A 15,401-nucleotide genomic window follows, 5' to 3' on the forward strand; every position below is an offset into this window, starting at 1 on the left:
GTTTTTTGGAGTTTTGAAATGATGTTATTTTCCGAATTAGCAGATCATAAAGGCTTTGTAAAGGAACTTTGTAAAGTATGCCAGTTTTTTTGTACTCTGCATCTGCTGACAGTTCTTCAGCTCAGTCTTCTTGATCTTATAAAAACTTGCGTTAGGACTCCTATTGGAGGTTTTAGCTTCTAATTTGAGAAAGATTTTTTTTTTTTTAATATGTAAGTATTTCAGATCCGTAGTTGTGTTTTCTAAAAGCTAATGATACAAGGGTTCCTCAACAAAAACACCCACTGAACCCATAGGTCTGAGTGAGTTGGTCCTTGGTCTTTGTTGCTTCTTCATCTATATTTCTAGGGTTATATTTTTTATTTTTCTTATATGACTTTTATTTCTTTTTTTAAACATCAGCTTGAAGTTGCTGTTACTTTGAATATATTTTAACTTCAGAAACAGTATGTATGATCTGTGTTAACGAGACTTAAGCATTTTGAATTTTGACAAAGAAGGCTTTGGTCAATGAAAGAATATCCTTTTACAGCGATTTATTTATTGCTTTCTAATATAGAGGAAATTTTTCATTTAGAGATGAAGAGATTAATTTTAGTCAGTTTTAATAACATGGTCTTATTCTCCTTTTAGTTACTAAGTGAGAAATACAAATAATCTTAGAGGACTGTGTACAAAACCCTATTTGTACATATTTATATAATAATGGCAAAGAAAATATTGCTCATGTAAGTGAGACTGTAGTTCATAATAAAGGAAAACTGTCTTTGCAAAATTTTCCTATCTGCTAGTGACAGTAAGTACAGTCATAGTGGTTTACTGAGGAGATAATATTGTTATCATCCTGAGTAGTAACTTGGGTGCCGTGTGTATTCGGGTCCTAGTGTTAGATACTGGGATTATAAAGTGCTCCATGATCATCTTTGACTTTGGGAGAGGAATAGGACTGGAAATTGGCTAGCTTTCACACACCGGGGAGCTAGGGAGGTAGACAAGTGAGAGTAAAAATAATTTAAGTTGTAGAACATTATGAAAACTATAAGGGGGCAGAAGTAGAAAGTATAAGTACTTACTCCAGGATATGTGGGTGCATATGGTCTGTCATGTTCATTAGTAGCAACCTGAAGAGACCCTGGGGAGAAATGGACATCCAGAATATTTTACAGAAAGTTAGAGATTGCTGAGACACACTAAATCTCAGAACTTGGGGAATGAAATAATGTTACTAGGCCTTGTCATCCTTTGCCACTAATGAGATTTTTAATTTTGAAATTTCATTTTCTAATCATATTCATTACTTCATCTTTTGACTCCTGCTGCATTTCTAGAATGGACTCCTCTCTTTCCTTGACATTGCAATAGTCTTCTCACTGGTTCTTAATAGTCTCCCTGCCTCAGTTTCCCCCTTGTCCTCATCTAACTTCATACTGCCCCATTCATCTTTCTAAAACATGAGTCTCATCATGTATGTCCATTTCTTAAAAGACCTCAGTTGCCTTCCCACTGCCTGCTGTATATAGTACACTAGCTTATTAAGTAAACGAGTACTGATTATGGGTCAGGCATTGTACCAGGCACTCGGGATACACCGGTGGACAAGGTAGACATGGGTCCTCCTGTCACCTAGTATAGTGAAATATAAGGCTTTTTATGGTTTGGATCCCAGCTTATCTTTCTAGGATCACCTCCAGCTCCTATACTCCAGTCATTTTGGACTACTTCCTTTTTCATGGGCAAAACCCATGTTATGAAGTCACTGTGTTTGCACATGCTGTTTTCAGCCCAGAATGCCTCTCTTCTGTCAAATGCCTTTTTTTTTAATGATTTTTTTTCCTCTTTTTTCTTTATGAGGGGTAGGTAATTGGGTTTATTTATATATATTTGGAGGAGGTACTGGGGATTGAACCCAGGACCTCGTGCATGCTAATCATGCGCTCTGCCGCTTGAGCTATACACTCCCCCACAGAATGCCTCTCTTCTGTCTGCTTGTCATACTTCTCAGGGTATACTTTTTATAGTCAGGTGGTATTTATTTTCTTCCAGTTGGCCATTGGCTGTCAGTTAACTAGTAAAGCATCTATACAGGTTTGAATTTTAGAACTGTTTGGCAGCTAACAATAATCTGCATAACTACTGCTTTTTCCTTCTACAAGAAAGGAATTTTTGGAGTCAGCTCTTTGTAGAGAGAGATGTCCAAAGTTGAAGTTTAATTCTGTACTATGACTCTCTGGTCAATAACAATGCATGGAAAAGAGGTGAAAAGCAGAATAAGCATGAGTGTTTTGGAGAACTCCATTAACACCTATCTGGCTTCTCTCATAGAGCATTTGGGATTCTGAATTTATTGATCCTTGTTCTATTTCAGACTGATGATGAAGATGAATCTTTTGTTCTTGAAGATCCTACATTGTTAAACATCGATGCTATTGATTCTCACTCCTATGATACTTCGTCTGTGGCAAGCTCAGATAGTGGTGACAGGACCAACTTAAAAAGGTAAGTATTCATTTAAGTCACACTTGCATATGGCTAAAATATTTGATAATTTAAAATGTACATATTCCTTTGTAGTACAGTATGGTCTGGTAAAGCCCTGCATAGGAAGTAGAGGGCCCACTTGGGTGGAAATCATCTGCTTGTTAGACCCTGAAGATGTTGGCACTGTTGAGGGGAGAGGATAAAAAGGTGGATGCCATGACCACTGTCTCCTGCACCCCCAGTAGGAAGCCATACAACAGGCAGGACTCCCACAAGTGGGAGAGCCCTTGGAGAGCACACAAATCAAACCCGGCACAGGGTGTGTGGTGGAAACGTGGAGCTGGTCTGCCTCACCACCCTGCTGCTCCCTCCGCTCCCCACCTGCTTCCTCCCACTCTCTAAGGATAGCTCCAGTGTTTCTTCATTCCCTTGGAATGGGTTCAGAGGAGAGTCAAAAAGATGATTAAAGATTTGGGAAAAGGACTTCTAACCCTAAATAACTTCATTTTGGCTTTTCACCTTCCAGATTCTTAGAGAGCACATGAAAAGGAAAGAGAAGTGGAGGAAGCATAATGTAAATACTTTATTGAATTCATGTGTAACTTTAATGTTGATAAGTTGTTGGTGTATTTTTCCTCGCTTCTTAAATTTTGCCTTTGTCAGTGCTGTCTTCTTTAGGTTGTCAACTCTTTTGGGATAGGGGCCATGACTGGGCATATTAACTTGTTCACCACTTTCTCCTACAAATAGATAGCTTAAATTGTTTCAGCTTTATTGAGATATAATTGACATATAGTATTGTATAGATTTAAGGTGTACAATGTGATTCTTTGATGTATGTATATATTGTGAAATGATTACCACAATAAGGTTAGTTAACACCTTTATCACCTTGCATAATTATCATTTCTTTCTGCAGCAAGAACATCTAAGATCTACTCTCAGCAATTTTCAAGTGTATAAATAACACAGTGTTGTTAGCTATAGTCACCGTGCTGTACATTAGATCCCCAGAACTTATTTTAAAATTGGAAGTTTGTACCCTTTAACCAGCATCTCTGTATTTCCCCTGCTCCCCAGCCCCTGGCTACCACTATTCTACTCTGTTTCTGTGAGTTTGGCTTTTTAAAATTCCACATATAAGTGAGATCGTACAGTATTTGTCTTCTCCAATCTGACATTTCGTATAGCATAACACTCTTAAGGTCCATCAGTGTTGTTGCAAATGGCAAGATTTCCTTCTTTCTCATGGCTAAATGATATCCCATTGTATGTATATGTGTGTGTGTATGTGTATACACACGTGTAACACATCTTCTTTATCCATTCATCTGTAGATGGACATTTAACTTGGGTTGTTTCCATATCTTGCCTATGTCAAATTATGCCACAATGAACATGCAAGTGCAGATACCTCTTTGAGATAGTCATTTTATTTCCTTTGGATGCATAACCCAGAAGTGGGATTGCTGGATCATATGGTAGTTCTATTTTTAATTTTTTGAGGGACCTCCATACTGTTTTCCATAGAGGCTACACCAATTTACATTCCTACCAACAGTGCACCAGGATTCCCTTTTCTCTGTATCCTCACCAATACTTACTCTTTTGTCTTTTTGATAATGGCTGTACTAATGGGTATGAGGTGATATCTCTTTGTGGTTTTGATTTGCGTTTCCTGATGATTACTGATGTTGAATACCTTTTTATGTACCTGTTGGCCATCTGTATGTCTTCTTTGAAAAAATGCCTGTGTAGGTCCTCTTACTTTTTTTTTTTTTTTAACTCAGGTTGTTCTTTGCTATTGAGTTATAAGAGTTCTTTTTATATTTCGAATTTTAACCCCTTATCAGGTGGATGGTTTGCAGATATTTTTTCCTATTCTGTAGGTTGCCTTTTCATTTTTTAATTTTTTTTCCTTTCTTCTTCTCTTTCTTTTCTCCTCTCTTCTTTTCTTCTCTTTTCTTTTCTTCTCTTTCTTTTCTTCCTTTCCTTTCCTTTCTTTCTTTTCTTTCTTTCTTTCTTTCTTTCTTTCTTTCTTTCTTTCTTTCTGTTAATGGAGGTACTGCGATTGAACCCAGGACCTTGTGCATGCTAACTAAGCACATGCTATACCACTGGGTTGTACCCCTCAACCCCTGATTATTTCTTCAGCTTTGCAAAAGCTTTTCAGTTTGATGTAGTCTCATTAATAGGTATTTATTTGCTTTTGCTGCTTGTGCTTTTGGTGTCATACATAACCAAAACATTGTTACCAATATCAGTGTCAAGGAGTTTTCCCCTGTTTTCTTCTAGGTGTTTTATGTTTAAATCTTTAATCCTTTTAATCTTTATCAGTGGTGTAAGATAGGAGTACAATTTCATTCTTCTGTGTGTGATTATCAGGTTTTCCTGGCACCATTATTGGAGAGAATATTCTTTCCTTATTGAGTATTCTTGGTTCCTTTGTCAAATATTAGTTGACTGTGTATGCGGATGGTTATTTCTGGGCTCTCTAATCTGTTCATTGGTCGATGTGTCTTTTTTAATGCAGTACTATACTATTTGATTACTGTAGCTTGTAATAAAGTTTGAATGTGTGATGCCTCCAGGCTTGTTCTTCTTACCCAAGATTGCTTTGGCTGATTGGGGCCAGTTGTGTTTCTATAAACTAACAATGAAATACCTGAAAAAGTAATAAAAATCTCATTTACAAAAGCGTCAAAAACAATAAAATACTTAGGAATAAGTTTAGGAACAAGGAGGTGAAAGAGCTATACACTGAAAATTATAAGACATTGATGAATGAAATTAAAGAAGACAGAATAAATGGAAAGATATCCCATGTTCATGGGTTAATATTAAAATGTTCATACTACCTGTAGCCATTTATAGAGTCAGTGCAATCTCTATCAAAATCTCAATGGCATTTTCCACAGAAATAGAAAAAAAAATCCTAAAATTTGTCTGGAACTACAATAACTTAAATATTTTTGATGATCTAGTCACTGCCTGCTGAAGAGATATGGTACCTTCTTTTTGCCTACACAATAATGTCAGAACTCCGTTGCATGGCATCAGTCTGAACCTCCTTACCATTTTGAACTAATCTCAGCACTCCCGCTGCTCTCTTTCCAGTCCGTGACTTTTGTGTACTCACATTCTCCCCACACACTGTGCACCATTACATCTTCATATTTCTGCTTTTGCTTTTTTGTTGTGTGACAGATTCCTGGTTTTCTATCAAGGCCAGATCAGATGCCTTCTCTTTTCTGTAGTTGTCCCTGATATCCCCCTAACAAACAGGATTAAGCTCTTTATTTCATTCCTATGGTGCTTTATTTGTTTCTTTTCTAACATTTATCTTTTAAGAGTGAATTACTTATTAGTCCCTCTAGCTAAGCTATGAAGTCCTTGAGAGTAGGAACCTTGAGTTTCTTATTTTTGTATCCCCAGAGCATACTTTTAGTTCCATAGAGTAGGTGCTCAATGTTTGGTAAGAGTTTAAAATTATTTTTCATACTGTGATGAATAGGGTTAGTGAAAGGAGCTGTCAGTAGGTGCAGCAGAAAATGAGTAATGAGTAGGGAATTTGAGGCGGTTGGCTGGAGAGTGAGAGGGTGGTTATAGACAAGAAGAGGGCAAGAAAGAAGGCAAAGGTGGAAAGCAGGTAGAGGTAATGTAGACGTGTAAGCAGGCGTGCTCTAAGGGCAACCTCTGATGAGTAGCAGAACCTCTTGTTGTATTACTTGAGATGGGCAAGAAACAGTTGAATCAGTGAAAAAGGAATGGTGGCCTTATTCATTTTCCTGCTTGTGCTTCTTTGAGGTTAAGGTGGATTTAGTGCAACGTCTTAATGTGTGACTGTTAGACTCTATACCTCTTCACAAAACGGAGCTAACAAATTACGTAGTGGTGTTTTCTGCTTTGTTTTAATTTTTTTCTTATTTCAAAGCTTTAAAGACTCTGCCTTTTCTTTTTTTTTTTTTCCTGTCCTTAAATGTTTTTCTTTTTTTTTTTTAAAGGAAAAAGAAATTACCTGATTCTTTTTCACTCCATGGATCAGTTATGCGACATTCACTTTTAAAGGGAATTTCTGCTCAGATAGTGTCTGCAGCTGTAAGTATTTTGTTCTCGTCCCCCCAGTTTTATAACCTGCAATGGCATAATGAAGTAGGAATGAGCATAAAACAAAGCACAGCACTTCTCCTGGCCTGAGGCTTAAGAAAAATAGAATCTGGCTTTCATGGGTTTTGTGTGATTATTTTTGACTCATAAGACATGGCTACACATCTTGACATAGAAATTAGTGCAGCCATGAAATAAAGGTCTGCCCAGAGTCTTGGGTGTGCCTAAATGAAATATGGCAGTGAGCCTAAAAGAAACACTGTCTGCCTTTTCTTTAAATTCCTTTTCAGTTTAGTTGCCATTTTGTGTATTTGGTTGAGGTAGAGTGCTTGTTTTTTTAGTCTTTTCATATAGAGAAATGATTGATCAGAAACTTTTACAACTGAGTGATTTTTTAATAATTTATGAAAGTATTTTCATGTACCTTATTTCATAAACTCTTACAACTTTGAAAATAGGGAAAGCCATATCCTATTTTACAAACGAGAAGACAGACTCAGAGAGGTGATATTAACTTGTCTTACATCATTGGGTTAGGAGATTAAGCAGTTACTCAATATTGGGGTTTTGGGCTCCAAGTTTAGTGCTTTTTTTGTTGTGAAATGGGGGTGGCATTGGTGAATGTGGCCAGTATATAATGGCTGGAAGAGAATATCTGTGGTCTTTTGTGAAAATGATTTAGAGAGCTGGGTTAATGCAAAAATACTTAATAGTCCATCAAGACAATAGATACTGATGTTGTTAAGTTTTATAAAATTTTGCTTTTGACTTCAAGGCGTATAGTTTTATATAGTCTTTCCATTTTGGTTTTCTGAATTCAATACATAGATTCTGCAAATAATAATAGTAATACTGAGGATGATGATGACAGATTCCTGCCCCAGAAACTTCGATGTGTTTTTATGTCCTTTTCATGGAGTTTAATTGGTATTTTGCTTATTCAGTTTGGACAAAGTTTTGGTTTTTCGTGAGGGTGAGAGATTGATACAGAAGTGGCATCATGACACCATAACCACATTGCAATTTTCAGGTTTATCAGAGAAAGCTCTTATTGCAGAAACCAAAAAAAAACCCCAAACAAACAAAAAAAATAAAAAAGACTCCCCCCAAAGAAAACAAAAAACAAAAAACAAAAAAAATGAAAGAAAGAAAAAGCATTCTCTGTGGGCAATTGCTATGCCCTGACCCAGCTCATATTTCATGAAGTCAGTTTAAACAGAGAGATAGTCAAGCAATGGAGGAAACCTGGGCAATTGTCCTTCCCCTTTTAGGTGGAGAGTAACTCATATTTGCTAGAATGGGAACCACCTGTTGAGGATTACATTTCCATGACGTTTTCTGAATTTAATCCTTATGTAGGTGATGAAATTCATTCCTTTCAAAATCAAGATGAACCAGAACAGTCATTTGACCCACCTGTGCAGTTTTAAAAATATTTTGAATAATGGAGACTGAACTAAAACTCAGACACTGAACAATGATTAGATAAATCTGTTATTTAAAAGGGTTTCTCCTCTCTCTTGAAGAGGAGGGAAAAATTCTAATAAATCCCAGAGTGTTTGCATTCTGTTCTTATTTCATTGCTATGGCTGAGCTCCTTTGGTATGTTAAAATGAAAACTGCTTTTCCTGTGTCTGTCTTCATACTCTGCTTTCCTAATTTTGGATTACCAGCTCAATTTAAATTGTATGCTTTCCTGTGATGGTTGGTTTATTAACATGTAAAGCTAATTATATTTTTGGTTATCTCTCCTGAATAGTCCAAAAATGCCTTCAGCTATGTGAATAGTGGTGTTATTAGGGATGGCTAGGGCTTTGATCATCATGGCCTTGTAGTCTGCATGGAGAACACCTAGGAGACATGAAACTTTTGGAGTTGTGAACCTCATTGTTTAATTTTGGAATCCTCCTCCAAGTCATATGATGTGACTATATTGAAAATTAATTCAAATTACTTTTTAAAGAGTATTTATCATTTTTATGATCACCTAAGATAATAGAGATACCTTAACATAGTGTTTCTGCAAAATGTGTCTAGTGCATGAGTCTCCTAGAGTGCTTATGAAAATGCAGGTGCCTGGGCACCACCTGAGACCTACTGAATTGGAATCCAGTTCTAACAGTGTAGCCTAGGGATCAGCATTTTAACAGGCATCCCAGGTGATTCTAATGCACCCTGGCTTTTGAGAATCACCTTCTTAAGCTGCTGTAACACCAGTACTAAAATTCTGTAACTTCTAAAGTGCTTCTCACCTTGGTGGATTTTTAGCTTTTAAAGTTAGCTGACTTCTGATTGCATTATTCAGGTTCCATTTTGAAAATAGTCTATGTTCTTCATCTGTTGTCTCATTCTTTTTCCCTATCCAGGACACAAATCAATCATTTATCAAATATTTATTGCATGTTTCTTAATTGTCGAGTATGATGTTAGGCGTCCTTTACACACACGCGTTCACACATATGTGGGTATATCCTGTCGTCCAGAGCCCTGTACGTAGCAGCCTTGGTGATCTTCCTCATAGTCCTGTGCCCTGGAGTAAGTTTCTTAAGTTAGTTTCTGGGATGGTCTATACAGTTGGATAAAACAGATTCTGCCTTCTGAGAAATTATAATAACAAACTGAGCACATTGACATGGACAGACAGAAAATAAATGTAGAAGTGATACAAAGAGCTTGACCTGGGACCTGGAAGCCCTGAGTTAGAGACATAGTTGTACCACTTCCTGAATAATTTTGGGCAAGTCAGTTAAGCTCTTTGAAACTTAATCTGAATCTTAAGAATCTTACTCTATTTTCTTAATCTGGAAAATCAGAATAATTCCAGCTGTTTTATTTCTCTCTCCCAGTTTGAGAATCAAATAGTGTCATATATACATTTGAAAGCTCTTTGCTACTACAGTGCTAATCATTGTGGGCCCTTGTTATTATTTAAATCCATAGAAACATCAAATAGATACCCTTACATTTATATGATACTTTATATTTAATTTGATCCTCAGGACAACTTATTGTGGTAGGTAGGGAAGTTTTTGTCATTTCCTTGAACACATGAGGAGATGTACTCAGATGGATTAGATAACTTTGCCAAGGTCATACAGTTGCTGGGAAGGAGCTGGGACTAGCACTTAATTTTTGATTTCTTATTCTGACTGAATATACCCTGCTCTGGTTTTATTTAGGGGATTATTGTGTAAACTTCTGGGTAAAAAGCGCCTACTTAGAGGAATAATATCTTTAGTGTATGTTTCCCTTTTCTAAAGTCTTTACATACTCCTATCATTTTGACCCATAGTATTTATAGTTATTCACATTATTGAAAATAGAACCTCTTTCCTCACTCTTTTCCTTTACATTTTTATTTATAATCAGTACCCTTCCTGAAGTTTCTGTTACAGTTAGTAAAATAAAATGATCTACTCTTGTGCTGTTTATATTTTGTTGGTATATATAGCTTTTGTAGTTTCTCTTGGGGGCAAAAATGAAGGTTCTACCTCTTGTCTGAATTGATTTGTATCAAAGTATGTGTAAAAAGAGGGCCTTATACCATTTTCTGTTTAAAAATGGGAATATTTTTTCAAATATATTTTTTAAATTTATTTAGGACAAAGTGGATGCTGGCTTGCCTACAGCAATTGTAAGTACACTTTAAATAATCCTTTAAAGCTTTCTATTTGATTGGGTTTTCTTAGATTTATCCTTCTAATGTTCAAAGTTATTACATAAATTTTCTGGTAATAAATTCATATGTCATTTACTGCCAATAGTCAGATTTAAAATTTATCTCTTTTGCGTGTTCTCTTTTTTTCTAGTGTATCGTTACTCTTCAGTTTTTTGTTTTTTTTTTTAAGAAGCACGATGGAATAATGATTAGCCTTTTCCAAGTTTATTTGTATGCGGTACTTACTGCCCTGCCCATACTACCCTGCCCAAGTGAATTTGCTCCTTCTGTGTTTTGGCCTACCTTTGGTTATAGGGAATGGAAAAGAGTATTCAGTAAAATCACTTTGTGGTAAATAGTACACTTAACAGCTCTGAATTCCATTGCCAAGCCTGCCAAATAGTAAATCTGTGGCATGATTATAGAGAACTTGGGGATATTAAAAGGCACTAGTACCCTCTTTTCTATTTCCAACTATTTCCAGCTGCCTCCTGTAGCTTTCTTATTAGTCAGTTGGTGAAGAGGTGGGCTGGGCTTTGAATATTTCTTGTGCTTTTGAATCCTACGAATAAACTGGAGAGGCGCTTTCTCATCGCTTCCCACACCTCATAGGAGGCTCTTGGTTGGGTAGCATAAGTGCCTCTTTGTGTGGACCTTGAATTTTTAAAAAATTGTGTTAGGGGAAGTTAAGTGGCATGTTTTTGCTTATAATGTTGAACATATGATATTTTGATAATGTTATCCTTAGAATAAATTTAGAGGGAGTCCCAGAAATAAGATGTCCTGAGTTTCATTTCCCATTTTGCCTTCTAGATGAAATTCTCCTTGTTTATAATAGTTGGTATGTTATCTGGTGCCTAGAGGAAAGAAAACCAACAGCTTCTATTCTGATTATTTCAAGATCCTTGATGTAATATCTTAAAATGTAATCTTCCCTTTTGTTCTCAGGCAGTGTCCAGTCTGATAGCAGTGGGTACATCTCATGGATTGGCTTTGATATTTGGTAAATTTTCTAACTGCTTTCCTTATTTTAAATTTAAATATTTTGGAGGGGTTTTATAATGTCTTTTAATCACAGTTTATATAGTAAACTTAATTTTCTTGGAAAAAGTTAGAGAAATTTGAAAAGTAGGAGTCAGTATTTTTATAGTTAAAAATTACTTAGCTTTATTTTGTTGCTCATTGCAAGTTTATTTTCTTCTTTATGAATTTATAAGCTATCATGTCATATTATATCTTCTGATTCTCGGCAGACCTAGACACAAACAATGTAAAGTTGAAAGGGGCGAGGATTGTCATTTTGTCTGCCTCCAGTTTGTGGTGGTGGTACTTTTTTATTCTAAATTGTAACTGAATAGTAGCTATTGGAAAAGATCTTCAGAGAAAGAGACTCCCAGGCTTTCTCAGTAACTTTCAGTGTCTGTTACTGACAGTAATTTTTTTTCATTTACATTGTAAACCCCTCTAAATTGAAAAATCTTTAGCCAACAATCACATTCTTATTTTTGTTTGAGAAGTGAACTTAGCTAGTTTTATTTGTATAGAATGTGATAGTCCTGTGTATATTTTCTCATTTTTTCCTACCTGAGACTAACTCTAGTTTTATTAATCTTTCTTTGCTTTTGCATTCAATACTATGAGCAGAACATTTTGTTCTGTTTTTTTTTTTTTGTTTAAAAACTACTAGATAATACTTTCTCTGTCATTTTTAGTGTCCTCTTATGGATCCTAAGCCTTTTGCAACTCTGTTAAATGGAACTCCTGATGACACTGCATTTTAGTAAGGAATCCATAGGATATTGTGTAAGGATTGCTTGGGAACACTTAAAAGCAGAACCACAATTTGATCTCTGTGGGCCTTGCATCTTTATCATATGAGTTAATAACTAGTTATTTTCCCTTGTTTTTGAACAATTTGACTTCCTATTTATAAATTTTCCATTATGCCAAAAGCCTTATTTACAATGTGATTTTAACACCTAGTCTTTTCAAAGGTGATTGACTTAAAAAAGTTTTATTGTCTGGGGATGAGAAAAATGGAAACAAAAATATGATTCTCTTGAGAGAACTTTAGAATTGATTCTTTAAATAATAGTTTTTTTTCTTATTCCATAATATGTGTTCATAATAGAAAATTTAGATAAGTGAAAGGTTGAAGATATACCAAATTCTACTATCTAGAAATAATCCCTGACATTTTTGTATGGGCTTTTAATCTTTTTTTATGTACATGTGTACATATATGTGTACACCCTCAAATGGGGTTGTGTTAATTTGTAACCTATTTTTTCATTATAATGAACATCTTTCCATGTAATAATGTATTCATCTGAAACATCATTTTTAATGGTCACATAGTATTTTTAAAATGGACTCACCATAATTTACTTAATCACTTCCTACTATAAGACATATAGGTTGTTTCTAAATAAAGAGTGATGAACATCACTATGTTTATGTGCACGTGATTACTTCCTTAGGACAAATTTCTAAAAGTGGTCAGAGTATGAACATCTTAAACACTTCTGAAGTATATTGCCTAATTGCCTTCTGGAAAGTTTTACCATTTTGTTCTCCTAAGGTATCAGAATGCTTATTTTCCTAAGGGGGCTCAGTTGGAATTAGATTGATAGAATTTTGGGGAAGGATCTTAAAAAGACTTGTGGTTCACTGCCCTTATTTTATGTATGAGGTGACTGAGAACCAGACAGGTTAAGTGACATGTACAAATTAAGCCAAATTAAGAATCATGGAATACTGAATCCTAAGGTGAGTGCTTTTTCATCCTTCTAAGCAGTTCTCCTGTCCTGAGAAAAAAGAAGGCAAATTCCAAGATATATGAAGAAAAGAGTAGACGACCTAAAATGAATGAGGATAGAATATGATGCACATGTTTATCTGTCAGCAGAATGCATGTTGAGTTTTGTTCCCACTTACCAGTACTCACTTTTCCTCGGCTCTGCTTTAATATCCCTTCCTTACTACAAGGTTATGAGAATATGTGCCTGCTTATAATCAAACCCATGTGGAGGTTACTGCAACAAGTTAAAATGAATACTTTAAAAATAGAAGCTAACAGAGGAGAAGAAGAGTATAGTGTCTTTCACTACTGTCTCCTTAATTTCCTTATGTCTGCTTTCCTAACTTTTTTAGACTAGCAGCTTTCTTGTAGACTTTATTAAATATTTTTCATTACAGTCTCATGAAAAAGAAAGTACACCAAAGTGAACATTTTGAGGAAGAAATGTAATCTATTTATGCTTTGGGGTTTTAATCGTGCAGTTAATATGTTTTGCTCATTACTTTTGTAAGAATCAGATATTTGGACAATACATTTAAACAAACGGATTTGCTTGAAAGCCAGGAACCAGTGGCAGAGTAATAATATTACGAAGTATTTAGAATAGAGGTCTGGGTTACATCTGATCTCTTAAACATCTTTGTTGATCGCAGGAAAAAGTGCAGCAGGAAGAACTGTACTTGTTTAAATACCATTAGATTCTCTTTGGAATAGAGGCCTGGGTCTTTAAAATACTAATCATTGTAAGCATCTTAAAGGTGATGTGTGTTGCCTTTTCTTATGGAATTATAGGTATGTGGTATTTTTGTGTATCTTGATTCTTATCTAAATACAAGATCACAAAAATTCAAATCTATTTAATAAAGATGTCTCCCTATCCTAAGGCCTTTAGTTTTCCTTTTTTTTTGTTTTTAGTATACTTTAGATTATGTTTTTGAAATTGTTTTCTTTCTGTCAAACTTAATAGACTTGGATTTACTGTGCTAAAATTTGGATGTTATGCATTTTCTCTTTTCCCATAACCGATACCTGAATATAATCATAAAGGCTAGACACATCGTTTAATCACATTTAGTATCATTCCCACAGATAACTAAAGTTTATCACTTACACTCTTGAAATTTTGCCTTTCTTTTCTCTGAACTTTTGAACTGATTTCTTGCTTTTCTCTCTTTTGATCATTTCTCCATGGATTCAAAGGAAAAGGTATAGTAATTTTGGTTTTGCATGAGAGACTTTTTTCTGGAAAAGCGAATGCTATCAGTTGTAGTCGATGCCCTCTTATGAAATGCTTATTGAAAAGAATCAGCTAATTGAAATTGGTTAAAGCAGGGAATTATTAACAATTATAAATATATGCATACCTTCAGTGTTTTAACTGAAAAGATATATTCATTTTCCCCTTTATCTTTTGGTGAAGCCGAAAACTTTTTCTTTTGAGTTTGTATCTGCCAGTTGGAGATCTACAGCAGCTTTTCTGGCATAACCTGCATCAGTAATGGGTCATGTAAAATTTGCACTTTTAATTAAAAAAAAAAAAGAGGTAAAAGCTTAGGCACCTGTCAATCAGTTGGAGTTTGCAAAATTTTAAATTTTCAAAACTTCTTTTCAGTCTTCTGCAGTTACCTTGTCCACGCCTTATTTCATGACAGTTACTTAAAGCAACTCATCTTTACCAAGTTTTTCTAAAGCATTTATTTAGTTTTCATAGAAACAACAGCTTTCTTTTTCATTTTGTTTCATCACTTTACATATTGTTTAGTTAAATTTCTCAAGTACAGTAACATTACAGTGGCATGAACAGATTTAGAAATGAATGCAACTGATTCTTTGTAAGCATCTGCATTCTAGAAAATAGCCAGTTAGCCATCGGGGGTCAGCGTGTCCAGGGCTGCAGTCAGTAAGCTTTACAGAGAGAATGGAGAACTGTAATTCCGTGTCTTTGTTAAATGGAGGTTGGGTAAAGTGCTTTGCCGTTTTAAGATCATTGATGAAAAATGTTTCCTAGTATCTCTTTTCTCCTTGTCCTTTTGTCTTGGAGAATATTTTAGTATGCACAAAAGAGTAGTAGTGAAGAATGGTGAATACTGGCAATAAAAGTAGAGTTGTACACACATAATAAGATTTTGATTCCTTCTAGGATCTAGGTATTTTCGTCTTTGACGGTCTTCGGGATCTAATTAAAACAAATCAGGGGTGAAGAAATAGAGGATTAGGTTAGTTTTGGTATATGGAAGGAGAGCAGAAATTCTTGAAGTATGTTCAAATTTAGGTTTTATGGCTGTTTTAGACTTACACGTTATTTATGGCTTTTCTTTGCTACTTAGCACATTACTCTTAAGTCTAGAATATGCTGAG

The 15,401-nt window shown here is 35.2% G+C and overlaps 1 protein-coding gene across 3 annotated transcripts in view; it reads left to right on the forward strand.

The window, feature by feature from the left end:
- VPS8 (VPS8 subunit of CORVET complex) overlaps nt 1-15,401 on the forward strand; it is a 222,944-nt gene that overhangs the window by 10,887 nt on the left and 196,656 nt on the right. For all 3 annotated transcript variants that reach the window (XM_064493453.1, XM_031452660.2, XM_064493456.1), the window contains exons 4-7: nt 2,366-2,496; nt 6,483-6,576; nt 10,187-10,219; nt 11,192-11,246. In XM_064493453.1, coding sequence (XP_064349523.1) covers nt 2,366-2,496; nt 6,483-6,576; nt 10,187-10,219; nt 11,192-11,246 — 313 coding nt within the window. The remainder of the gene's footprint in view (nt 1-2,365; nt 2,497-6,482; nt 6,577-10,186; nt 10,220-11,191; nt 11,247-15,401) is intronic.

The sequence above is a fragment of the Camelus dromedarius genome, chromosome 2 (assembly GCF_036321535.1).
Source record: "Camelus dromedarius isolate mCamDro1 chromosome 2, mCamDro1.pat, whole genome shotgun sequence".
Lineage (NCBI taxonomy): Eukaryota > Metazoa > Chordata > Mammalia > Artiodactyla > Camelidae > Camelus > Camelus dromedarius.